The 25,848-nt window shown below is 39.9% G+C and overlaps 1 protein-coding gene across 1 annotated transcript; it reads right to left on the bottom strand.

The window, feature by feature from the left end:
• Window positions 1-201: 201 nt before the first annotated feature.
• Gclm (Glutamate-cysteine ligase modifier subunit) lies at window positions 202-22,813 on the bottom strand. The gene is made up of 3 exons (XM_065229953.1): window positions 22,144-22,813; window positions 1,344-1,917; window positions 202-1,212 (listed from the first exon to the last, which is right to left on the bottom strand). Exons 1-3 carry the CDS (start codon window positions 22,249-22,251, stop codon window positions 1,073-1,075), a joined length of 822 nt encoding a protein of 273 aa, XP_065086025.1. The 5' UTR covers window positions 22,252-22,813; the 3' UTR covers window positions 202-1,072.
• Between the last annotated feature and the right edge of the window lie 3,035 nt (window positions 22,814-25,848).

Here is a 25,848-nt window from a genome sequence, read left to right as displayed (position 1 = left end):
ATTAGCTGCTATCATGTATTTAGGAAAGAATCGGGCAAAAATGACCTCACATCACCAATCGATTTTTGTATTTTTTAATTAGGTATAGGTATCTTGTATTGAATATAAGCCTTCATGCGCCATGTGATTAAGTGCGATTACGAGTTCATTTTTTCCCACTGTGCATGGTTTGGTCTGTGATATTAATGGAGTTTTAGCATCTTCGGTTTCCACTGCCATTTATTTCACTCCATTCAATTTCGTTTCCCCTGTTTGTATCTGTTCATTATGGAAAATAAGTGACAAAAACTATCATCGAAAGCTCTAAAAATAATTAACATGCTACACAAACTATTTGCAGTAAAAGTAACACCCACAGATGTTAAGAAATGCTTCGGAATAAAAACTAAAAAATTTAAACTCAACAGAAATCATATTCACTTTGTAGAAATTCTAAAGTAAAAATGTACTTCTATCCCTCTATCCATTTCGCTTTCTTCTTGTCAAACGTTCGGTCTACGTGCCTTCTCATTTGATAGTGCTATTAAGTTGTACATAATGCCTACATCACATCGTAGTCTGCTACATGTTTCCTTTTTCTGGTTTGTATTAAATACAGTACTGCAATCTAGTGTTCGTTAACATCGATACTTCTTGTAGAGGTATTTATTTATTCCATTACACGGTTTCGTCGGTTGCATTCAACATTGCTCCGGAACATACAAGTAGCGAGGGAGCGAACCCAGTAAGCCGACTAAGCCGCAGCCTTTATGTCGACTTTCCCATACAACAGTGACTAACAAAAATGTAAGCGGAGTGTTCTCTGCTTCAACTACTTGCTACTACAGTGCGGCACATGAATACATATTTTCCCATTGAAAGCGTGCTTTGCTTGTTACCTTTCATCGAAGTTGGTAAATATTTCTAACGGATAAAGTTTTCGTTGGACAGTTTGTCTGTTTGTTAAGCATCCGGTTGCAGATTCCATCAAGCTGAGCAATTATACCCTACTGGACACGATTGACCAATCAACATGAATTCTTATGTGTATGTATATCTGGTTAGAAATATTCTCCTGGTGTCTAAAAAACATCTAATTATGAGCTAAGCTGACGATGAATCCCTTCGCTGCCAGTACCCCTCGGCATTTGATGTGCACCTGGTAACGGGTGGTCCAAGCGGCACGGTAGGCGCTCAGCTCCAGATCGTCCAGCATCAGGCGAGGCAAGAGTTCTAAAATAAACAATAGATAACAATTTATAATTATCTTTTAATGTTCCGAGAAACACTGTACTAACGTGCAATATATTAGTCGCTTGGATTAGGGTATAGGAGAATAACTAAAAGTACACTACTAAACATACCTTGTGGATCACTGTGCGTCAACAGTTGAATCTCGTTCTGGCTACAGTATTCTTGTAACTGCGGTGGCACCACACAGCACGCAGCCAGATTGATCTGCGTGATCGTCGGATGTACCGTGGAGCCTTCGAACAAATCTGTCAACGAGTCCACATCCAAATCCGCAATGCCAAGCTGTCCGATTTTCTTATCCGTGGCATACTTCTCCAGAATGCTCCACAGTTTCCTCAGATTGCCCACAGCATTGTCGCTTCCCACTGCCCACTCAATAATGCCCTCCTTCACTTCGCCGTTGGTTTCTCCTCCGGCACTGCTCTCTACCGCCCGCGGATGGAAAGCCAAAATTAGATTGTCCAAGTAGGAAACATTCAATGTTTCGAACAGTTTCTCAACAGCCTCCGTCAAACAGGTCTCTGAGTAATGGTTTAGGAAAATTTTCGCCCCGATCTTAATATCCGTACGCGTGTGTTCCTTCATCTTCTCCAACAGGTCATTGTTCTTGCGTGTCACCAGACGGGACCCACTAGACTCAACAACCTCCGCCTCCGCGAAAGTTGACCGCAGACAATCCACCAACTGTAAAGAAATAAGTAAGACAAACCGTTAGATTCGAGTCGTTCCTATTACAAAATACACTTTGGCATCGCTCCAAAGCAAGCACGCAAAGGGCGTAAAATCACAAAAAAAAACAACTACCTAGATAATATATACACATGCACCGTTCAAATAACAAAACCCTCCCAGTGCATCTGCATTCTGTTCATATTTCCATCACGCGACGACGTAGATCAATTTTCCTCTCGATTGATGAAACCGCTCCGTTGCACAGTGAGCAAGAAGTTGTTGGAACTTTGTCCAAAAACTTGAGATTTCCGATTTGAATTACAGCAAGGACCCAATTTTGTCTAAAATCTTTTCTAATATTCTACGAAACCCATGCGTTTTTTCAGCGATCTTATTGCACCAAAGTATATCTTAAACATCCATCTTGAAGATGGATGAGAGAGATTAGGACTTACGATTAGGAAATTTACAGAACGGCCTGTGAGACCTGTAAAGGTTAACATGACTAATCCTCAATATATGACTTTGAAATTTTATGAGAACCGGGTGGTTTAAGACCTTTCGAAATTTGATGCATAAAATCAATCAATCCAAACCATAAAATTAATTTTGATTAAGCTAAATTAGCGTTCAGTAGTCAATGCCGATTTTGGTCGCATCCCCCCCATTCTGCATCCACTGTTTGTGTTTTAGTGCAAAACAACAAGTTTACAAATCTACTGATTTGTTGCAACCCACCCACTCGAGCCGATGCAGAAATATTTACGGTATCCGACCCAACCGGATGGGTGGTTTAAATCAAAATGAAGCGTTTCATATTGCACGAAAGACTTTCCCGGCGGCGCGGTTGGCGATGGTGGAAAAACCCAAAATAAAAACTATCCTAATGAGATTCTAATTAACCTGAACTTCTAGCGGTCTGGATCGAATCGAGTAATCGAGAATGTCACATTTCCTATTACGAAACACTTGACTTACTGAAAATCCGAGCAAATATCAAATATCAATCAAATATATTACACATGTATACACCAATTCCATGCTCGCGATGCCGAAATCTCCTGAGGGTAGGTATGGTTGCATCCCAAAGGGAAACGATTTAATGTGACAGTAATAAACGGATCGCTATTAAAGTTTCCAACCATAGCCAATTAGTGGAGAGGAATTACACTCGGATCGATGCAGTGATGTATGTCAAATTAGTGTGCAAAACGTTTGATTCTCGGTCAGCATTTTACACGACGCGAATTATTGGGAAGGCGGAAACCGTGACAACTACACGAAACATCCTGGGAAAACTGGATGATCGACGGAAAATTCCATGCTTGAATAATGTGTATGGAAAATGATGCAATGTTCGATTCAGCGGAATGCATTCTAGATGTTGGTGATTTTTCCTTAACACCTCACACAGGGCTGGTAGTGCTGATGCGATATAATAGTAGTGACTTTAGTGACTAAAATTACGAAAATAGTGACCAAATAGAGACCAAATAGTGACTTGTGAATACTTAATAAGTAACCATTTATATGGTAGCTTAGAATTTCAAATACGGTTTGTCTTGGATCTTATAATCAAATTCCATAAATTCTTCTAATTTAATCGAATCTCACAACGGAATCTCCTGTGAAGAGCATTTGAAGTGATTTGAATAATTTACTTTTGTTTACGTTATACATGATCCCTAGCAAATAGTAATTCCCATTTTTTGTGATCTTGAATTTGATTCTGCGTTCAAAATCTTTAAATATTTGATATACCTAGGTAGATAACTTTGATAATTTGATATGAACTTTTCACTGAATTTCTTCAGAATAATCTCAAGAACTTTTTTGGAATAGTTCCCCTTCTCTTAAACTTAGAAGCAAATAAGCTTTTACAAACATAATATTGAATTCTTGAAATTCTTTGCAGAACAATCAACAAAATTCTTGGAAATAGATTATTTTCGTAGTTGGAAATGCTTAACATCAAATATCAGAATTTAAGTGGAAATTTTGTACGATAGATGAGGAGATGAAAGTTAAGAGTTTATAGTTCCGTTATAGTGTGGCAGTGTGAAAATTGTATAAAGAAAGAAGAAAGCGAACAAAGGACAATTTTGAGGAAGGTACGAATAGGGTAAATAGAACATCTCCTTTACCAAGCTCATCCGTTAATGAGGGATGTGAGGGGTGTTTCCACCTTGCCACCACTGAGGGATGATCGCCGATTTGCTCATGTACCTCTGATGTGCGGAAATAGTTCTATCGATTGTTTCACGCTCAAGTCGCCATTTTCACGCTGCCGTACTATAACGGAACTATCAACTCTATAATTGAATCTCTTAATCGATCGTTTAAAATTTCCACTATAAGTCTGATATTTGACGTTAAGCATCTCCGACTATGTAAATCGTTAAATTCACGCATGAAGTAACAACACATTATTAGTTAAAGTAGATTATTTTCGATTTTTTATTGATTCATCTAGGAACTACCTGAAGGCTTATTGAAAATCCATCCGTAGAATTTACACGCAATTAACCTCAGAAATTTCAAAAATTTCTGCTTAGAATAATCTTGGACTTCTCCCTTGCATTCAGTTGGAAATTCAATTCGTATTCTCCAATAGTATTTCCTCAGAGTTCTCAAAACAAAAATCCATCATAAATTTTGAAACTCTTCTCAGAATTCCTCAAAATTCGATTCCATTGGAATTCTTCTCGGAATTTATTTCGAACTCTTTAGAATTCTCTTGTAAGTATCGTCAGAAATCACCCCAGATCCGCAGAGACCATCTATGGAGTTATCGGGATTATCATGGAATTTTTAACAGAGCCCCTTTATGCAAAATTTCAGAACTAATTTTGAATTCTTATTAAAATTGGAACTCATCCAATCATCATAGAATTCTTCTCAGAACTCTCGTTAACAATATTACTTACTTATCCTGGTCCGAAATCCCTCAGGATTGCACCTGCATGACAATGTTACGCCAATTCACTCGGTCCGTGGCTGCTTGTCTCCAATTTCTTGACCGTCCCACGCTTCCAAGATCCTGCTCCACTTGGTCTAACCAGTGCTTGCAGGTCCTCCTCGAGCATCGTCCACAACGCGTCGAGGAGTACCTGCAAGCACTGGGTGTTTTCAGCGAGCAAGGTGGTTAGACCAAGTGGAGCAGGATCTTGGTAGTGTGGGACGGTCAAGAAATTGGAGACAAGCAGGCGTAACATTGTGATGCAGGTGCCATCCTGAGGGATGTCGGACCAGGATAAGTTAGTAAGTAATAATAAGCTTCCCTAATGTAAAATAATGTTCCCTTAACTTCTACGAAGCTCTTCAAATCTAAATAGATTTTCCACCTCTACGCAGTTTGTAGAACTTTTCCAAGTTGCTTCTTTCTCCGAATTTTTCTGAACATCTATGTAGTTCCCAGAGTTTCTTATAAATTTCCGCAATTTCTACGATGCTCCCTGAACTTCTGCCCGTAGAGAACTACCGGTCTTATCAGCGTCTTGTACATGGTACATTTAGTACGGAGGTGAAGTTTACCCGACCTCAGGGTCTTGTGGAGTCCGTAGTAAGCACGACTTTCGGCAATAATACGCCGACGAATGTCTCTGCTGCAGTTGTTATCCGACGTCACCAATGATCCGAGGTACACAAATTCATCTACCAGCTCGAACTCATCCCCGTCGATTGTCACGCTTCTGCCTATGCGAGCCCTATCCCGCTCGGTTCCTCCAGCTAACAGATACTTTGTCTTCGACGTATTCACCTTTAATCCAACCTTCTCTGCTTCACGTTTCAGCCTGGTGAACTGCTCCGCACGGCCTGAAACGTTCTTCCGACAATGTCCACGTCGTCAGCGAAGCAGATGAACTGGCTGGACTTATTGAAGATCGTGCCCCGCATGTTAAAGCCCGCACGTTTCATAACACCTTCTAGCGCAATGTTGAACAGGAGGCAGGCAAGAACATCGTCTTGCCAAAGTCCTTTGCGAGTTTCAAACGAGTCCGATAACGCACCCGATATCTTCACGCAGCACTGTACACCATCCATCGTAGCCCTGATCAGTCTGGTCAGCTTCCCGGGAAAACTGTTCTCGTGCATAATCTTCCATAGCTCTTCACGTCCAATAGTATCATAAGCGACCTTGAAATCGATGAATAGGTGGTGCGTAGGGACTTGATATTCACGACACTTTTGGAGGTTCTGCCGCAACGTAAAGATTTGGTCCTTTGTCGATCGCCCGTCCACAAAACCGGTTTGATAACTTCCCACAAATCTGCTTGCTAGCGGCGATAAACGGCTAAAGATGATCTGGGAAAGCACTTTGTAGGCCGCGTTAAGAATAGTGATCGCTCGATAGTTCTCACATTCTAGTTTTTCGCCTTTTTATATACTGGGCATATTACTCCCTCTTTCCACTCCTCCGGTAGCTGTTCTGTATCCCAGCTCCTAACTATCAGTCGGTGCATACAAGTGGCCAACTTATCCGGGCCCATTCTGATAAGTTCCGCTCTGATACCATCTTTCCCAGCGGGAGACGAACCAGCCCAGGACTGAAAGTCTCCTTCATATATATATATATATATATATATATATATATATATAAAAATCTTTCCCAGCTGCTTTGTTGTTCTTAAGCTGTCGGATAGCATCCTTAACTTCACCTAGCGTGGGAGCTGGCATGTCCCCCTCATCCACTGTACCAACGAAGCCATTCCTCCTGCCACCTCGGTCCTCCGCCTCCTCGCCGTTCAGATGTTCATCGTATTGCTGCTTCCACCTTTCAATCACCTCACGTTCGTCCGTTAAGATACTCCCTTCCTTATTCCGACACATTTCGGCTTGCGGCACAAAGCCTTGGCGGGATGCGTTGTACAACTTGCGTGTTTCTTGAGAACAATACAGCTGCTCCATTTCTTCGCACTCCAGCTCTTCCAGGTTTGGTTTCCATGGGTTTGCTGTCTTCGCTTCTGTTTATATCGCTCCACATTATGATGCGTTCCTTGCTGCAGCATCGCCGCCCGCGCTGCGTTCTTCTCGTCCAAAACCGTCTGACACTCTTCGTCGAACCAACCGTTCCGTCTATTCCGCTCCACGAACCCAACGGTGCCTTCAGCAGCGCTGTTAATGGCTGCTTTCACGTTACTCCAGCAGTCATCAAGAGGGGCTTCGGTGAGCTATCCCTCATCCGGTACCGCTACGTCGAGGCATTGCACGTACTCAGTTGCGACTTCGGGCAGCTTCAGTCGCTCCAGATTGTACCGCGGCGGGCGTCGGTACCGAATGTTGTTGGCAACGGAAAGTTTTTGGCGCACCTTGACCATTAGAAAGTAGTGGTCCGAATCGATATTTGCGCCGCGATAGGTCCTGACGTCGATAATGTCCGAGAAGTGCCTTCCGTCGATCAAAACGTGGTCGATTTGCGATTCTGTCTGGTGCGGTGATCTCCAGGTGTACCGATATGGGAGGCTATGCTGGAAGTAGGTACTACGTATGGCCATGTTCTTAGAGGTGGCGAAATCGATGTGTCTAAGGCCGTTGGCGTGAAGGGGGGCATGAAGTAGTTCGCCTCCTCGTGGTGTGCCCTGGAAACGTTACTTATCGAACAAAAGGGAGAGATATTGCGGCTAAACGAACTACAGCAGATTAAGGACGCTGGAGCCCCATCCACCTCGTCCCAGGAGGTCGATAAGCCCTGCATAAACCCTCGTTGTGCAAAGACAGGAGTGACACCGGGTTCTTAGAGTGTTAGCACGCGCAGCTGGTAAGCGGTCACATCTGTCCTGTGCTGCCCTGGACAGTTGGCTGGCTATCACGTCTGCTCTAGAACTCAGGCGAACAACAAGAGGAAGGCCCTGCACAGCTGCTCACTGTGCAGTAGCGAGTGTCACGTCTGACACCCCACTAGTGATGCGCCATAGCGCAACCGGCCCCCTCCCATGATGTAATGCTTTCGGGCGGTTCCGGGGAGGGCAAGGGCGAAGAGCACAGGGTAAGGTTTAGTGGGTCCGGAGCGCTACTTCTCCCATCCCCACACCCTGAGTTATCTTCTCATGTGTCTGGGAGCAGATTCCACCCTGAATACACGTTAGCTGATGAGTCCTGAACTTTCCTATAGCCGGTCTGAATTCCTCCTCCTGGCCGACCTGAGCGTTAAGATCACCGATGACGATTTTGACGTCATGGCTTGGGCAGCTGTCGTATTCCCGTTCCAGCAGCGCGTAAATAGCGTCTTTATCGTCATCGTCACTTGCTAAGTGAGGGCTGTGCACGTTGATTATGCTGACATTGAAGAAACGGTCTTTGATCCTCAACTTGCACATTCTGCTATCGATTAGCCACCACCCAAACACGCGCTTCTGTACCCAGCTCATGGGTATTGCCACAGCTCTGGTAGATGGTATAAACAGCAATCAATACTAAACTATCGATTTAAAATTGGCTCACTACTTGACTAGCATATTGGTCCCAAGCTTAAACTCAATTCTATCTACTATCTACTACGCGGAAAACAAACGAGAAACGTGGAAATGAGCAAACTTTGTACAAGTTTTACGAATTTCGTAGCATTTGAGGAGCTGCCTAAAACTTTATATAAGTAAGTGTAAGGAATTTTGAAAAAAATCAGGCAATTTGGTAGAAGATCTAACAATCGGTCAATAAGCTTCTAAAAACTTTAGGGATCCTCGCTTCAGTTTAGGGAACTTCGTTGCAGTTTTTCAGAGGTCTAACTTCAAAAAAGCTCAATAAATTTCTTGGCTGTTTTATGAACTTCGTAAAATTTTAATGTACTTTCTAGATGTTCAAGAATATTTGTAGATGTTTAGGGTGTTTTTTTTTTTTCAGAAGTGATCTTCGTAGAATGAAAAAAAAAATATGGAATTTGGATATCATGGAACTTCGTAGAAGATGAGGAAATTATGTAAAACTTATGGGAGTGTTGAAGATGTTCAGGAAACGTTGCATAAGTTACAAGATATTTTTTCAGATATCCTTCCAAAACAGCAGGAAATATTCAAAAGATCTCAAAAGAAAAGTGAAAAGTACTGTAAAGCAACCATTAATAGACTTTTTAATCTTATTGAATTACAGGTATTTTTGTGCGTACCAATTTACTTTTAGTCAGCCTTTATTAACTAAAAAATATTTAAATAGACCGTTAAATGCGTGTTCGATGAACAATTTGCGAGTTTTATGTCTGTTTGTCTGTAACTATATGTAAAACATAAACAAAATTAAAATGTAAAGTTACGAAGAATCAATTAAAAAATCAATTTTACGTAGGTACATTTAAATATCGCTATTCATTAATTAATCATTTCATTTACTCCCATTTACTCATTTTGAATTGCCATACGTTTACCTTTCATTATTGTCACATACACAATCAAACGCAGCAAGAAAATTTGCCTAATCATCGCTACTACTAATTCATCATGCTTGCAGGCTAAACACGGGTGACGTCATGATGGTGAAATATCGCCAACGGTGACTTGCAGTTTGAAAAGATGATTCAAGATTTGCTGTGATAATGGTGGTGAAATTCGAGTAACATCGCAGTGTCAAGCACATTCAGTGATGCTAATGTTTATCAGTCTTTCAACCGTACTTTATACGTTCTTTCGAAAGATAGTGGCACCACTGCGAAACCCCTTTTCTTTGCCAAGAATACAAGCGCCAATTCAAGGCCACAAGGTTGTGATGGTGACCACGATCAGAAACAAAACCGTCCGAGTGGCGGGTACCGGGAATTCACTGTGTACAATTAAAATAAACACTCCGAAGACCGGTCTTTTATCGAAAAGAAACACCGAGCACGTGCTGCAATTTGATTTCACACCGGTTGGGGTTAGTGACATACGAGAAATAGTATACATATTTGGATCATCAACGAATACTTGATATAACTTGTTCAGTAATCGATGCATCCGTTTCAAAAAGCTGATAACGATTCTAATGATGGCGATGATGACTATGATAAAATGTTCACCGGCAAAGTCCTCTGCTCAGTGTAAAATGTGTACAATATGAAATGAGGAAGACCAATGCCTTTATTTTTATCTTGCCTACTTCATCGCGAAGTGTTCTATAATGGCACTCATCAACTCGTACCGGGCCGAGCTGGGACTAAACTAGAGTAAGTGACACATGGTAACACAATTCCTCCCTCGGTACATCACTCAACGGTCATACAGGGAAATGCGAGGAAATGTGTCGTTTGAAAGTGAAAAGTGCCACCCTGCTGACGGTCTGCCATAAATCATAACAATGAAGAATTATTTACAGCCGCAGGGCGAGGAGAGGGCTATACATCTAGATCTATACCTTTCACGAACAGCTCAGGGAAAGTCGATTCCTTCTATCTACCAAGATAGCTATCGGCTCAGTTGAAAAAAAGTGCTATGTCACGTTTTACTGTGTGATAAAACTGTGCCACAAGTAGACGACGACAAAATGCTGGAAAGTGAAAAATCCGTTTTAAATCGTTTTGAATCCGTAGTAGCCCTTCAGGTTCATAGCACTTTCCGGATCCAATCTTATCAGCATTGTGATACTGAATGATTCCAGAGTGACTTGTATGAAACCTACGATTTGTAATGAATATCGTTTGATTCTAACGTCAAAACAAATCATAATAATGTTAGACAGACGAGTTATTTAGCTAAACCGCATATAGTTACCAACAGTAATATACAGAGGTTTTCTAAGCCGCGAAACGAACGGAAAACACTCAAAAAGTTTTTCATAGCACCCTAAAACGAATCCTATTTCTGTATCTTACAACACAGAGTCGATAATCACCAATCACCAAACCAATCGACGAGCACATAACAAACAAATGTAGAAACTGTTCTGTTTTTAGTTCGATATGGATCAGTCCAGTTGGTGCATTTCTTTTTTTTTCTGTAAACATGAAAAGAAATGTAAACATTTAGTAGCTATTTGTTGACCTGTTTACAAAAAAAAATATATCCCTCATGCTATCCGGTAATGTTCGAGGCAGGTTTTCCGTTTTTGACGTAGGACTACGTCTGTGATTTCTATATGGGGGTACACTTTGTGAAAACCGAAAATGGATCATGTAACACAATTATGAAAGATTTTCAACGTTAATAACTCAGCTGTTCCTGGATTAATTTCAATAATTTTATCACCAATCGATCAGAAATATTTCTACGCATAATTTTCAAAATGTCACTATTGAAAATTTACACGAATGTGTAACTGTTACTATGATAATTATCACCGATTGCCTGCGAAAAGCGAATCCCCTAACACAGATTTCAAAGTTGAATTCCATCCGATCTCACCAAACGGTGTTAATTTAATCACCGCGTGGTGAGTGGTGATGTGGTAACTCTAAGACCAGAAGGTTCCGTAGAAACGTGCTCAACTTTTTAGCTCAGCTCTGGTACACTTTTCGGTCCCAAACTAATCGATGAACCCCTCGAAACATAGGAAAATCCACGAACCCCTCATGTTATCTGACAAACTTTCATAGCGAATCAAAGCAAACATTGTGTAGTACTAGAATTTCGACTAGAATGGGGTACGTTAATCGATTTGCTTAGGACCAATACTAGCCTAGTCAAGTAGTGAGCCAATTTAAAATCGTTAGTTTCCACCGGGTGGTGCCTTGTGGAAAGTATCACATCTGCAAAGGATCGTGAACTTGATAGGCTTGAACGTGTGTAATTGGGTGATGGTAGGAGACATTACAATCAGCGATACGATAGGCTTGGGTGATGTCTTCGAGGTTGCGTAGTTCTGAGTCTATCAGAACTGTACCGAGGATGTTGTTTCTAGGGTGGAAGTGAACTTTCGCCCGTTCGAGTTCTGGATTTGATTTTGTCGGGGAGCATTTTACTGGCAGCTGGTGGAAATTTCGTCCACCGTCCGTTTCTTGTGGACGGGTCGTATAGGTTGTATTGCTTCCAGTTCCTCTTCCACTGCCCAATTCGCTCTCATACTAATGTGAATGAAGCTTAATATTTGCCATGAACCATGGTCAAGAATTAGATAATTTGAAAATGTAAACACAATCACAAAAGTCTAACTTCAGGGTTGCCAAACTCATGGGATCGTCGAAACCCACGAAACTGGTCGCCCACGCTGTGTTATTCGTACCGACAACATCGTAAGCTTCTACTACCAGAACGTTAGGGGCCTCAGAACCAAAATAGAAGACTTCTTTCTCGCTGTCTCGGAGATGGAGTACGACATCGTTGTTCTCACAGAAACCTGGTTAAACAACGAGATCTCATCGCCTCAAATCTTTGGGCCACAGTATCAAGTGTACCGTAAGGATCGCGATCCCATACGATCTGGTAAGACAAGAAGTGGTGGGGTACTAGTAGCTGTGCATACTCGATTGAGCTCCAGCATTTGTTCTGTCGCAGTGGATGCAGATATAGAACAGATTTGGGTAGTTATAGATGCAGGAGCTAGACATATTTACGTAGGGTCCGCTTACATTCCTCCTGATCTGGTAGGCAACGTGAACATTATTAGTAAGTTCGTTGAATCAGCTGATAGAGTTCTAAACTCGGCTCAAGAGCTGGATTTGCAAATGGTATTTGGAGATTTTAATCAACCTTCACTTGTATGGTACCCAACGCCGGATAGATTTTCCCTTACGGATCCCCACGAATCTTCGTTTCCACAATCCAGTATTGCTCTACTTGACGGAATGACAGTACTTTGTTTAAAGCAGTTGATTTCGATCAAAAATGTCGGAAACAAAACCTTAGACCTTTTGTTCGTTAACGCAGACACCAGACCATTATGTGACGTCTCTGAGCCCCCTGAACCACTAACAAGCGTGGATCAATTACATCCGCCATTCCAAGTTCTACTGCAGTGTTCTCCGCCCACCAGGTTTGAAGAACTAAACTACGACAGAGAGTTCAACTTCAGTAAAACTGACTTTGCCGCTCTGAATCTGGCTCTCTCTTCCATCGACTGGTCCCGACTGTAAATATGAGTCTGTTGACGTTAATGAAGCAGTTGATGTGTTCACCATCACCTTGCACCAGTTGTTCCGTGAACATGTCCCTCCACCACGTTCTCGCCCATCACCGCTATGGTCAAATAGCCATCTCCGACAACTCAAACGTGAGAGAGCAGCAGCGTTGAAGAAATACTCGAGGGACAAGAACCCCTTCTCCAAAAGAAATTTCTGTGTTGCTAGTAACAGATACAAAAAGTATAATCGCTTTTTGTATGCTAGACATGCTCGTCGGCTTCAATCAGATCTCAAAGAAAACCCGAAAAGATTCTGGACGTTTGTTAACAACAAAAGAAAGGAAAATGGCCTTCCAACGAACATGTTCCTGGGAGACGAATCCTCTGACTCTATTGATGGTATATGTAACCTGTTCGCTGAAAACTTTGCAAGCGTATTTGACGAACTTATGGTGGACGAAGATCAAATAAGAATTGCTCTTTCGGATGTTCCAGCGAATGCTCTCAACTTCCGCGTAGGTGACATCGCAGATACGGATGCGCTCACAGCTCTGAGGAAAATAAAGCCTTCGGTGTCAGCTGGACCAGATGGAATTCCTGCTACCGTTCTGAAAAAATGTGCTGAGAATGTCTGTGGACCCTTGAGATTTATCTGCAATAAATCACTTTCAGACTCTGTATTTCCCGATAAATGGATGTTCCCGACGTTCAAAAAAGGAGACAAAAGAGATATCGCAAATTACCGTGGAGTAACATCATTGTGTGCTGGGTCGAAGCTGTTGGAGATACTGGTGTACAACATGCTAATTCGTGCTGCTAAGATGTACATATCCCCGGATCAACATGGTTTTTTTTCCAAGGAGATCCACTGCCACTAACTTGATTCAGTTCACATCTAGCTGCCTTCTAAGTATGCACGATGGTCATCAAATGGATTCCATTTATACGGACTTAAAAGCCGCATTCGATCGTGTCAATCACCGAATCCTGCTCGCAAAACTCGAACGCTTAGGAGTTGAAACTCGGTTTGTCAAATGGATGGAATCTTACCTTGTGAACCGTCGTCTTTGCGTGAAACTTGGCACTTTTGAGTCGCACACTTTCAGCAACAGCTCAGGAGTTCCACAAGGAAGCAATCTTGGACCACTGTTATTTTCCCTGTTTTTCAACGATGTCTGCTCTATCCTACCAGTCGGGTGTAAAATCTTGTATGCAGATGATCTAAAATTGTACTTGATAATACGATCTATAGAAGACTGCCAGAAGCTTCAATAGTATATTGATCTCTTCGAAGGCTGGTGTGACAGGAATCATCTCGTTGTAAGTGTGAAAAAATGTGCCGTGATATCTTTCACCCGCAAGAAATCTCCAATCTGCTGGCCATACACGATTTGTGGAGAAGCATTGGAAAGAGTCACAAGCATCAGGGATCTTGGAGTGGAGCTTGATTGCAAAATGACGTTTCGGGATCATTACTCCAACATCATCGCTAGGGCTAACAGAAATCTGGGATACATCTTCCGCATTTCGAAAGAGTTTCGCGACCCGTACTGCTTACGATCACTGTACTACTCCCTTGTACGTTCCGGGCTAGAATCTGCTTCTGTCGTGTGGAGTCCTCACCACGAGGTCTGGATAAAAGGATAGAAGCAGTTCAATCACGATTCGTAAGATACGCGCTCTGGTTCCTGCCTTGGAATAACCCAAACGATTTACCACCGTACGAGAGTCGCTGTCGCCTGCTAGGAATGACAACTCTGGAAAGCAGGCGAAGCCAACAGAAAGCAGTATTTGTTGCGAAGCTGCTGTTAGGAGAAATTGACGCTCCCTACATACTCTCTCGAATAAACCTTGGTATTACACCCAGACAACTCCGTCAACGGCAGATCTTGAGGCTTAACTTTCAGAGGACCGATTATGCTCAGAATGAACCTATTAGGGCAATGTGTGTTGAATTCAGTTTTTTACCTATTTTTTTTTTTTTTTTATTATAGTCACTTTAACACTCTTGGGTCATTCGTGACTTGTGCGGGGGTGAGATTTGAACTCGTGACTTTGGCGTGATAGGTATGGATGTTAACCACTACGCAATACTACAATGTTATTTTTAATGTTTTCATTCAACGACTTCGATCAATGCTATAGTGTTAAGGGTGCCTAGTGTAAGTTAATTCATGTAGACCGTGGTTTGTCCGATGAATAATAATAATAATAATAATAATAATGATATTGACACCTTGATTGATACATTTCGGTCTACTTCGGAATGATCGGCACAACACTTGGCACAGCTTTCGGCACTGCCAAAACTCTTAGCACAGATTAAGGTGTGCAGAGTTGAATACCCCTTGTGTTTTCTAATGCCTGTTACAACGGAAACCTTTTATTGGCGGTTCCTGCAATCTCTCAATGATATTGGAGACACGTTGATTCCCGCAACACTTTTATTAAATAAATCAATTCTATGCTTCTTGGAATAATCGGAAGATTACTGTCTTGGGAAGAACCTGATATGATTGTTTCAATCATATCAGGTTCTGCCGATGGTATTTCCGCCAAATCAATGCGTGATGTAGGAGGCACTTGCCCATTATGGATTTCTTTCAACACTTTCCAATGGATATTCCCCGTTTTTATATTGCTTTATCAGTTATGTCGTATCACTATTTTGTATAGCGACCGACATAGACTGACCAAAAGCATTTTCCCAGCCAGGTATTACATTTCGAATGAAATGTACTACTTTACTGGGACTTGCATTCCAAATATCAAAGGGTTCTGCCAGCCCCTTATCCAGAAAAATACGCCTTTTATTGAAGATTGCTGCACAAGAGCATAGCAGGTGTTCAGAGTCTTCCTTTTCTATACCACAGAATCGACACATATCCTCTTGAAGTTTTCCTATTAGCTTCAAATGATATTTACATGGACAATGTCCTGTTATCAAACCAGTATAGACACTGAGATCTGAATTCAAGAATTTTGCTAGTCATTGAAATGTTCGGAATTATAAACCGTTTTGACTGCTTAGCAATGGAAGTGTTGTTCCAATTGGTCTCCACTTTCATTTTTTCCATTTCTTGATCTCCATTTTAAGAGAACAAGTAGAAACTCCACAGAATGGTTCTGGTCCTATGAATTGCTGTGATGATCCTAGCCTGGCTAACGTATCGGCTTTTTCATTCCCTTCAATTCCACAGTGGCCAGGAACCCAATATAAGTTTACTTGGTTTTGACAGGCCAATTTCTGAAGTGACATTGCACATTCCCATACGAGTTTGGAATTGCATGTTGCTGATTTTAAAGCATTTAATGCTGCTTGACTATCAGACATAATGCAGATATTCGAATGTTTATAATTCCTGCGCAAGCATATTACAGAGCATTCAAGAATTGCTTGAATTTCTTCTTGGAACACGGTTGGCCAGTAACCCATGGATATTGAGATATCAATCCCTGGACCAGTTACCCCTGCTCCCACACGGTTGTTCAATCTTGAACCGTCTGTATTAAAAAACAGTTGAACCTGGACGGATGTTTGGTCCCCAAACATTACGATCAAATTCTGCTGCATTGTATAAACGATCGAAATTATATTTTTTCTCCATCCAGTCTTCATTTTTTAATACAAGAGAATCAATATCAAACATTTTTAAAATGCTAAGGTGTCCTGTAAGATCACCTTCAAGGAAGTACGTTGTTCGTTGAATCCTTAAAGCGCTCCTTTCAGCTTCTAATTGGATAAATTGATGCAACGGAATCAGATAAAGTAGAGCATCTAGTGAAATACTCGGTGTGCTGTTCATTGCACCAGTTATTGAGAGAGTAGCTAGTCTTTGCAGTCTCCCCAGCTTCTTCTGAGCCGATTTTTCATTAGTTTTCGGCCACCAAACTAATGATGCGTAGGATATTCTGGGTCTTACAATCGTCAAATAAATCCAGTGGATCATTTTTGGTTTTAGGCCCCATTTCCTACCAAATGTTTTTTTTTACTTATCCAAAGAGCATTTATTGCCTTATTAACAACCTGCTCTATATGTGAATTCCAGTTAAGTTTACTGTCAAGAATGACTCCCAGATATTTGACTGTTCGTGAAAGTTCTAAAGAGGTTTCTTTCAATTTTAAGTTATTTATAGAAAATTTCCTTTTCCGTGTGAACCGTACAATAGCGGTCTTAGAAGGGTTTATATTCAACCCTTCTTTAGCGCACCACGACGAAACATAATTTAAAGCAGTTTGCATTCTATTTGAAATGATATTATCAAATTTTCCTCGTACTGTTATGACTATGTCATCAGCAAAGCCAATTATCTCGAAGCCCTTTGCTTCTAAGTTTTTGAGAAGTTCGTCAACAATTAAAGACCATAAAAGAGGTGAAAGCACACCTCCTTGAGGACACCCTTTTACAGCTCTAACTGTTATGGATGAGCTTCCAAGATTTGCTGAGATTTCTCTTTTAGAAAGCATCTCATTAATCCACTTAACGATGCTTTTGTCGAATCCATGCTTCAACATATTGTTTTTCATGGAGTTATAAGATGCATTATCAAATGCTCCTTTAATATCAATGAATGCTGCTAGTGACATTTCTTTTGATTCAAAAGATTTTTCTAGTTGTGCAACAAGCGTGTGAAGAGCTGTTACTGTTGATTTACCAGCTTGATATGCAAACTGATATTTACTCAAAGGAATTGTAATCAAGTACGTTAATTTATATGCTGATCTATTATTTTCTCCATTATTTTTAGCATAATGGATGATAAACTGATCGGCCTGAAGGATTTAGAAGAAGTTTTATCCTTTTTATTAGCCTTCGGAATAAATATAACCTTTACTTGACGCCAAGTTATCGGAATATAACTTAATCTTAAGCTTGCTCTAAACAAGCCTGTTAGAATGGGTGTCAAAGTTTCTTTTCCTTTCTGAAGTAGTACTGGAAAAATTCCGTCCCTACCAGGTACTTAATAAAACATGGGTTATAATTGAATAGGTAGATTAGAGATTTCAATTATTTATTAAATTATGCTAATAAGATATAATAATCATCAAACGAACTTGAATAAGAAAATTTAGACTAATAACATTAAGTAAATTAAAAAAAGGGTAAGGTTCCCGGGGTCCGCTTAGGAAGGCAACTACCCTTTAAAGCAACTGCCAACTAGCCTTTTCATATGTTGTCTGTTTATTTTGATGGTTTTTTTTTTTTTTTTTTCCTCTGTTCGGGACATAAAACCACTGCGACCAGTAATTTGATCTATTGTAGTATATCCCGTGTCCTTAGTTTAGTGCATGTCGTATTACTCCATCACTATTGAGAAATGATGAAGTATTCGGTTTTGATACAGTTGTCATTCTTGCCTTTATCGCAAGGAATCGATTCTAATTGAAAGGTCCCGCTATTTATACCCTTCGGAGTGTTGAAACACCCTCCAAAGGCGCGCCCCTTTGTCAGTCAAAATTGGATTCCTTAGCAAAAAAAAACAAGACATGACACCGATAATGACCATGCATCAGAACCCTAGTCTTAACCACTTCAAACTAGGAAACAACGAATAGAAGATTAGGAATCACATAGGTGAAGACTAACTAACTCATTTTTTCTTTGTTTCAAGATCATCCTCGGTCCACGAAACCCGAGGACTTATCACTATCAACAAGGCATAAAAAGTAACAAGGACTAAGATGTGTTCCTTTGATTACTGTAAAATCCTGTTCCCCTAGTTCGAAGTAGTCAAGACTAGGAATCGGTGGTAGATCTTACATCCCGTAACGTACCACAAAAAGGTGATCTACCCACGTTACGGGGCATTTTGATGGTTGCTTTAAAATATCAATTTGGTATATATGTGAAAGGATGAATCAGTGGGAGATGGATTTTCGGTTTCTTTACATTTTGCAGCACAAATCTAGTACTATGTGTCATTTCCTCAAAACTCCCCAATAACCGACCTCTTCAATCCCTTCCTTTTCCCATGGCGTTCAAGTGGTCCGCATAGACTATTCAGCCATTACCCTTTCTTTATCCTCGGCTTTGGATTGACTTGCGCTCCCATTGCCGCACTAAACGCTGCAAAATGAAAATGAAAATAAAAAAAAAACCAAAGCCCATTGTTAAATATTAAAATTATATATGCTGTCTACCTGTTTGAGTAAACTAATCTTATGGAATATTTTCTGTTTCTACTTAAACAATATATACCCACACAGACAACAAATGCTTTATAATATGCACACTTAGAAATTATCGCCGACTTTGGTAATTTTTACCGAAATCTGAACAGCTGAACTTTTCGGTAAAATTTATGCAATTCAATTCAATTGCTTTTCAGCTACTTTGAAATTAAAGCCCCACTAAAATGACAAGATTTGATCATTTAAACAAGGTTGAACATGTTTTGATATTATTTTCAAACTCAATAGCCTTTAAAATGAAGGTCAAAGTTTTACCGAACATTCAGCTGTTCTGATTTCGGAAAAAAAAATTACCGAATACGGAAACAAAATCTTAGTGTGTGATGTTTTATATTATTTTATTTATTTATTTTTTCAGTATTTAGTTGTGTAAGCTCCGCGTCTTGCGCTTTTTAGGTTTTATAAATGTATTAAATGATGTATATTAAAGTATTATTGATTCTTTACGTAAGTCATTAAAAAGTATTTTCAACTTCTTTATGACAAGCCGTGTTGCTTGCGAGTCTTGAGTCAAAATGGTCTCGTGATCAGTGGAAAAATCATGATCTCCAATGCTGAAAACATGTTGAAAGTTTCATTCAGATCGGAAAGAATCGAGAGATTACGTAAAAAATGGGAAAAACGGGAAATTGCTCACCATGGGCTTAACGGGATTTTGATATGTTCGCTGAATGGAGGCTGCAATCTTGGATCCTAAATAATACATAAATTTTCAACTTCTTCTGTTCGTTCATGTTTCAGATACGTATTCGCTTTGTTCACCATCTTGAATTCAGGTCCTTTTTTTCTTTATTATAGAGATTTTAAGCCATATGGCTAGTTCATCTCTTTTATTGAATAATTCAGGTCCGCAATGTTGGACTAGAATCCATCTTAATTATAGATCTGAATAGATCTTGGATTTCCGAATGTCCCTGATTCCAGAAATTACCATAGCTGTGGCAAAACATTCCTGTGCTTTGGTTATGGCGTTCAACGTTCCACTTTACTCTTCAAAGTACAAAATGAGGAAAGAATTCGGAATTTACTTTTTCTTTCCTCTGCTGTATTGCTGTTCTTTCAGTCGACGTACTGTTAAAGGATATAGATCAGTTCCACACCAACTGATGAATCGATTTTATTTATCCCTCTCCAAATTCCATGGAACTTCGCATGAAAAAAATACACACTGAAAAAAAAATTCGTCGAAAATGAAAAAAAAAAACTGTATTTCAATAACAAAAAACAAAACTCTTTTTTAAGATTTTAATTTCATGAAAGCTTACCAAAAATGTTAACTTGTCTTAAATGGACACAATGGACACTTCAAAGTTGACCAAAATCGTAAAACATCATCTTTTTTTTTCCTAGATTTGTTTTCCGTCGATCTTGTTTTCCGTGCTGAGCACCAATGCTACCGACGCCAGGAAGGCAGCTCCCACACCTGGACCCTTCCTATCGACCCATCAACTCATGAACCGGGACCAACGACTTTACTTCCCTTCCGAACCGAAGGAAGGCGTGATCAGCGATGTTATGCCTCAGAACATCCCGGCGACGCCGACTGGGATTGAACCCAGGCCTGCTGGGGTGAGAGGTAATCACGCTTACCACTACACCACCGGCACCGCTTAAAACATCATCTATTAGTACACATTTTGAACTGCAACCCATTTAGAAGATTGTAGTTGTCATAAAAAACTGAATTGTTTACAAGCTTGTATGCAACATTGCTGATTTATGCTTATATCAAATATCTTGTAAATTTACGTTAAATCTAGCGTTAACTACGAGTGCGCTAGAACACCGGCAGAAAAACAAAAAAAAAACAAACAAGAAAGGGGTCGTTTTTTTTACTATCCCAATATTTATGGTTACCTAAGTTCAAAATGTATCAATATATGAGAATAGATCTCGTAAGCCTAGCGGACATTTTCAACTTTAGTTAGCATTTTATGATTACGGTATGAGGTGTTTGCAACGTGAGACATCAATTTCGTTAAGAACTCATTGTTTGTTGCTTGAAACCTGAGCGCATTTAAACACGATATATACCAATCAATCAATCCAAGGTTTTTTCAACCTATCTTCTTCTTATTCTTCTACGCTTTTTACGCTTCTATAGTGAGTTTTTTGCTGGCTCTCAATTTAGTGTTCTAGGTACACTTCCACAGTTAATAATTGAATACTTTCTTTACCAACCTATGCATAAATTAGTATATTATGTGGCAAGCACAATGATACTCTATGCCCAGGGAGTCGTGAAAACATCCAACTCGAAATTGTTCTAGACCGAACCGGAGACCGAGCCCGCCACCACCGGCTTGGTAACACAGTGCCATTACTGACTAGGCTATCTGAGCTCTAGTGAGCTTTTTAATCTGTCGCTAGCTTTAATATCAACAAACATTAAAGCACAAGTCCAATAATTATATTTTCTATATTCCATCAATCACTGTCTATGAATATGTAAGACTAGACCATTCTAGATTAGACTAGGCACTTCTAAGGTGGTTAACATCTGTAGCAAATAACAACCTATAAGTGTTTCCTCTGAAAAAAAATATATATTAAACATCCCCTTGTAATAATGATGCATCTCCTATTGTGGAATAGATAAATTTAAATCTCAATGCAAATTTGCCTCAATATTCCGTTCAAACCAGTTTCGCCATTAAGCTGAATATTTCTCCGAATGCCTTATAACAGCAAATGCTTCAAACTAAATGTAATGGTACGGCAACCCGGTCGTCTATGTTATTAGCAATTGACCATTACCGCCACCAACCGCGCGATTGCTGACTGAGAACCAGCAGTGTAGTGTTTGTAGTAAATCTGCCAAAATAGCAATAAATTTCCCCATCGAATCCGGTTCCAATATGTTTTCGAGCGGCGTAAACGTTTTCCACTTTTTTTTACCTTTACGGCCCTTCCGCTCCACATTAGAAGTAAGGGAGAAAAAAAAATACCAAACCAACTCAGTGGATTTTTAGAGTTTAATTTTTAAGGGTTCTATTTTTACATCGTAGGTACACCCCGAAAATGTTGCGTGGAATGCTGCTCGTAGAAGTGCCTATATAGTATTCAGATGGGTTAGATGCACTTACCTCATCGGTTGGTTTCTGGCCAGCTTTCTTCCGGAGGTCGCTAACGTTCAGCACATTTCCGGTGCTGACAGTCACACTGGCATTCTCCTTCAATAGATGCGATAGCATTTTCGGTTCGTTTCGCAATGAATCTAGATGTGCGTTTTCAGCAGTAGGTAGCTGCTAGATGTTTTGCGATGATGGATTGTCTGATACCGATAGACGTACGACTAAACTCCGAAAGGAGGAGCTCGATTTGCAGCCTCGACGCCACTGAATGACGACAGCGATTTCACTTCTCACAGCCTTATTTCGATTGTTGTAACCTTGGCAGATAAGGTTGTCTCATTCACAAATCGAACGAAACGTACGCAACCGTCAGGGAGATGTTTCACTAATAAGAACACTTTAGCACTATGTTAGCACAAAAAATTATCACTTTTCGGCTTCGACTGTCTAGCTTCCAGGCTTTGCTATACTCCGGCAAACTGACTTTCCAGTATCGAATGCAATTGCTAGCGCTTTTAAGGTACACAGCAGAAGAAAAGCAATGGGTATATCTATTTATATAATGCCTGCAATGTGGAATGATCGAACAAAACAAACCGGTTCACTGAGCAGCGTCTTAAATACTAATTCCGAGGACTGCGAATACACTACTGACTGACTATTGGCATGAAGTAGCACACAAAGTTCTACGCTCTCCAAAGAGAATGTTTCATGCTCTCGAGGAATACTTTTTATCAGCTATAGTAAACACACCCAAACATACTATACAGTCTGAAGTGTACGGTTTTCAAGTGCAGTAATATTTACACACAACACGACACACGGAGACTTGAGAGACGTGCTCATTATAAAAATCCTGAGATATCATTTGACTAATACAAGACAAGAGTTCTTGAGCACACACACGAAAGCAAATTAATATGTTCCTATAGGATTGATAAGAAGCACCGAGGGGTCATTCGTTTCTTCACAATGACTATATAGTAAAACATCAGACAGTATACAGCTACGATATACCATTCAGGCAATTTATATTAAATTCAAATTTAACAACCACGTGCTCTCCACCCTTACACCAATGTAGAAAGGTCCCCAAGGTTCTCGAAATATATTGCGTGGCGGCGGCGATGAGATTTGTTTTAATTCATAAAATAGGCGACATCGCAGTATGAGTGATGCCTCGGTTTTGTATACATATTACCAAGCCTACTACCGACAAACGAAACAGTGTAGTAATGTTGTTCATGAATGAGTTTGACACACGCTGCTGTGGCCTGCAGTAAAGACGCATGGCTGAACTGTTGTGTGCAAGTATAAAAAGTTACATGCAACAAAACAACATGCATATCCCACATAATTTCAACAGTTCAGATAATATTAGGCTTCAGAGTATTTGTAATGTGACATAAGATAGTTTCCTAAGAGCCTGTGCAAAAACCGCATTAAATTTTGATTTTTCCGCTGAGATATATCCAAAACTAAAACAGAGGATTAAGTGTGTCCACTCTCCCCTCCTACACAAGTAGAAATAAATATAAAGGCACCTTAAAAGCATGGCTCCTCCAAACTTTAAGAATCAGATTAATTATAAGTCATGTGTGTTTGGGAGTCACATTATCGTGTTACAATATAAACCTAAGAATGAACCGATTGCATAATATACATAGGAGAAATGAATGAAAATGTGATTTTTTCCTACGGAAATGAATATAACGACGGCCATACAAAAATGTATGGGAAATTGGTAATTTTCTATGCATGATTTAGCATGCCATCAGTTATTGCGGCTTCAAATTAATCAAAGAGTTAGTTCCAATCATAGATGCCAGATTAACAGACTTTTATTTTTTTTCACAGACATTTTTTTCGTTACAGACATTTACAGACTTTTTAGTTTTTTTTACAGATATTTACAGACCTTTGTAATCAAGGGAAAATTTTAAAATTTATTTGGTTACACTGTTACACGTGCGATGCATTTTGCAACACGCATTAGAAATCGTGTTTTCAAATCCACCACACGAGCTGTCACTGTTATAGACGGTCATAGTTATAGACCTGTCAATGTGCTGCCAGGTTGTATCAAAAACGAACATTTTCCATACGATTTGACGATTTGTTTGAATACGTCAACTCACGTTGGCCGGTCTATAACTTGACTGTCTATAGTCACTGTCACTGAAAAAGTGAATGAACAGTGGACAGTGTGTTTCCATCCTATTCCAGTGTGTTTCCATCCAGTGACAGCTCATACAAGATACTTTCAAATTCGTGCCCAATACGCCATATTTAAAATACGTTAAACACTACCGACATCTACTCATCCGATCGCGTCATACCAGGAGCAAGGACACGAATCCACGTATAATTAATATTGCCTTGGTTTGCGTCTCACCACATTTGACAGATCTGATCGCCCGTTTGAAAGTTCCAATCGCTCGTTTGACAATTCGAATTGTGGACAAACGAAATGCTCCTGTGGCATGTCGGTTCGTCGGTGGTTTTAGTGCTGAACGAAGCAGCCATTTTCGCCGTTTTGTACCTGAATAAGAATCGTAAAAATGTGGAAAAAATCGAGAAAAATCAAAATGAACCCGAGAGGAACCCCATAACGAAATTTTTCAAAGGATCAGGTAAGCTATAAGTTAAGGAAAATCAATATAAATACTTGCACTAATCATTATGTTGAGTTCCATGTGATTTGAGGTTATCGCATTGTGATCATTGGGTCTGAATATGTCGATCATTGATCTGATAGTAAAATTATAATGTGAATTGAGGTATCGCATGATGAGTTTTTGATATAACAATCTTTTACGAATTCCCCAGTGGAATCTGGAATTCACATTTTTGTTCATATCTTCGGAACCATAGTTCCGATCGGGAAAAAAATCAATAGTGATCTATGGTAATATCACAGACAAACAGACGTAACTCTTTGAAAAACTTGTTCTTGAAAACTTAGTATCTCAAAACATATAACCTCAGTAGCGACATCTATCTGGCTTCTCACGGAAAACAAGGTTCTTCGCTAACTCGTAAACAATATTGCATAAAAGTTCTATATAATATATAGAAACGTCAAAGTGATCCGATTCCAGCGCTGCGGCGAGTAGTTCGCGGAACTGATAATATTCAAATCAACCGTTAAATGCATGAACGAAGATACACAATGAAGAGTTACGTCTGTTTGTCTGTGGTAATATGAAACACATCGTTCCACTAAAATTGGTCCAGCCATCTCTGCGAAAATTGAGTGAGTTACACTTATACGAATTTACATACATACATGCATACATACATGCATACATACATGAATATATACAAACATACAGAAACGTTTTACGATCCCATTGAGATGAGTCTATTGGTATATTCCATTTGTCTCTTCGGGTCTTGGAACGAAATTGTGTTTTTCAAGTGATATCATAGCCTTTCGGTACACCTTGTTGTACGAGAAAGGTAAAAAGGTTCGTATCAGTAAATTGTGTTATATTTAGCCAAGTTTTTCTCCCCCAAGTGTGTAATTTTTTTTTACAAAATGTAATGAATATGTTGCTTGATATATCTAATTTTAAAAATTTATTTGTAACATCGTCACAACAGTATTAGTGTTTAGCGCCAATTCATCGTACTTGGCTTCGTTTTACAGTACACACTTAGAAAAAATCATGTCATCATGTCAATAATTTTAATAAAAATAAAAATAAATTTTAA

This window comes from Ochlerotatus camptorhynchus, unplaced genomic scaffold, assembly GCF_037179485.1.
Source record: "Ochlerotatus camptorhynchus isolate MF236.1 unplaced genomic scaffold, CSIRO-AGI_Acam_v1.1 ptg000324l, whole genome shotgun sequence".
Classification (NCBI taxonomy): Eukaryota; Metazoa; Arthropoda; class Insecta; order Diptera; family Culicidae; genus Ochlerotatus; species Ochlerotatus camptorhynchus.
Note: the sequence above shows the minus strand (reverse complement) of the source record. Positions and strands in the feature narration are given on the sequence as shown.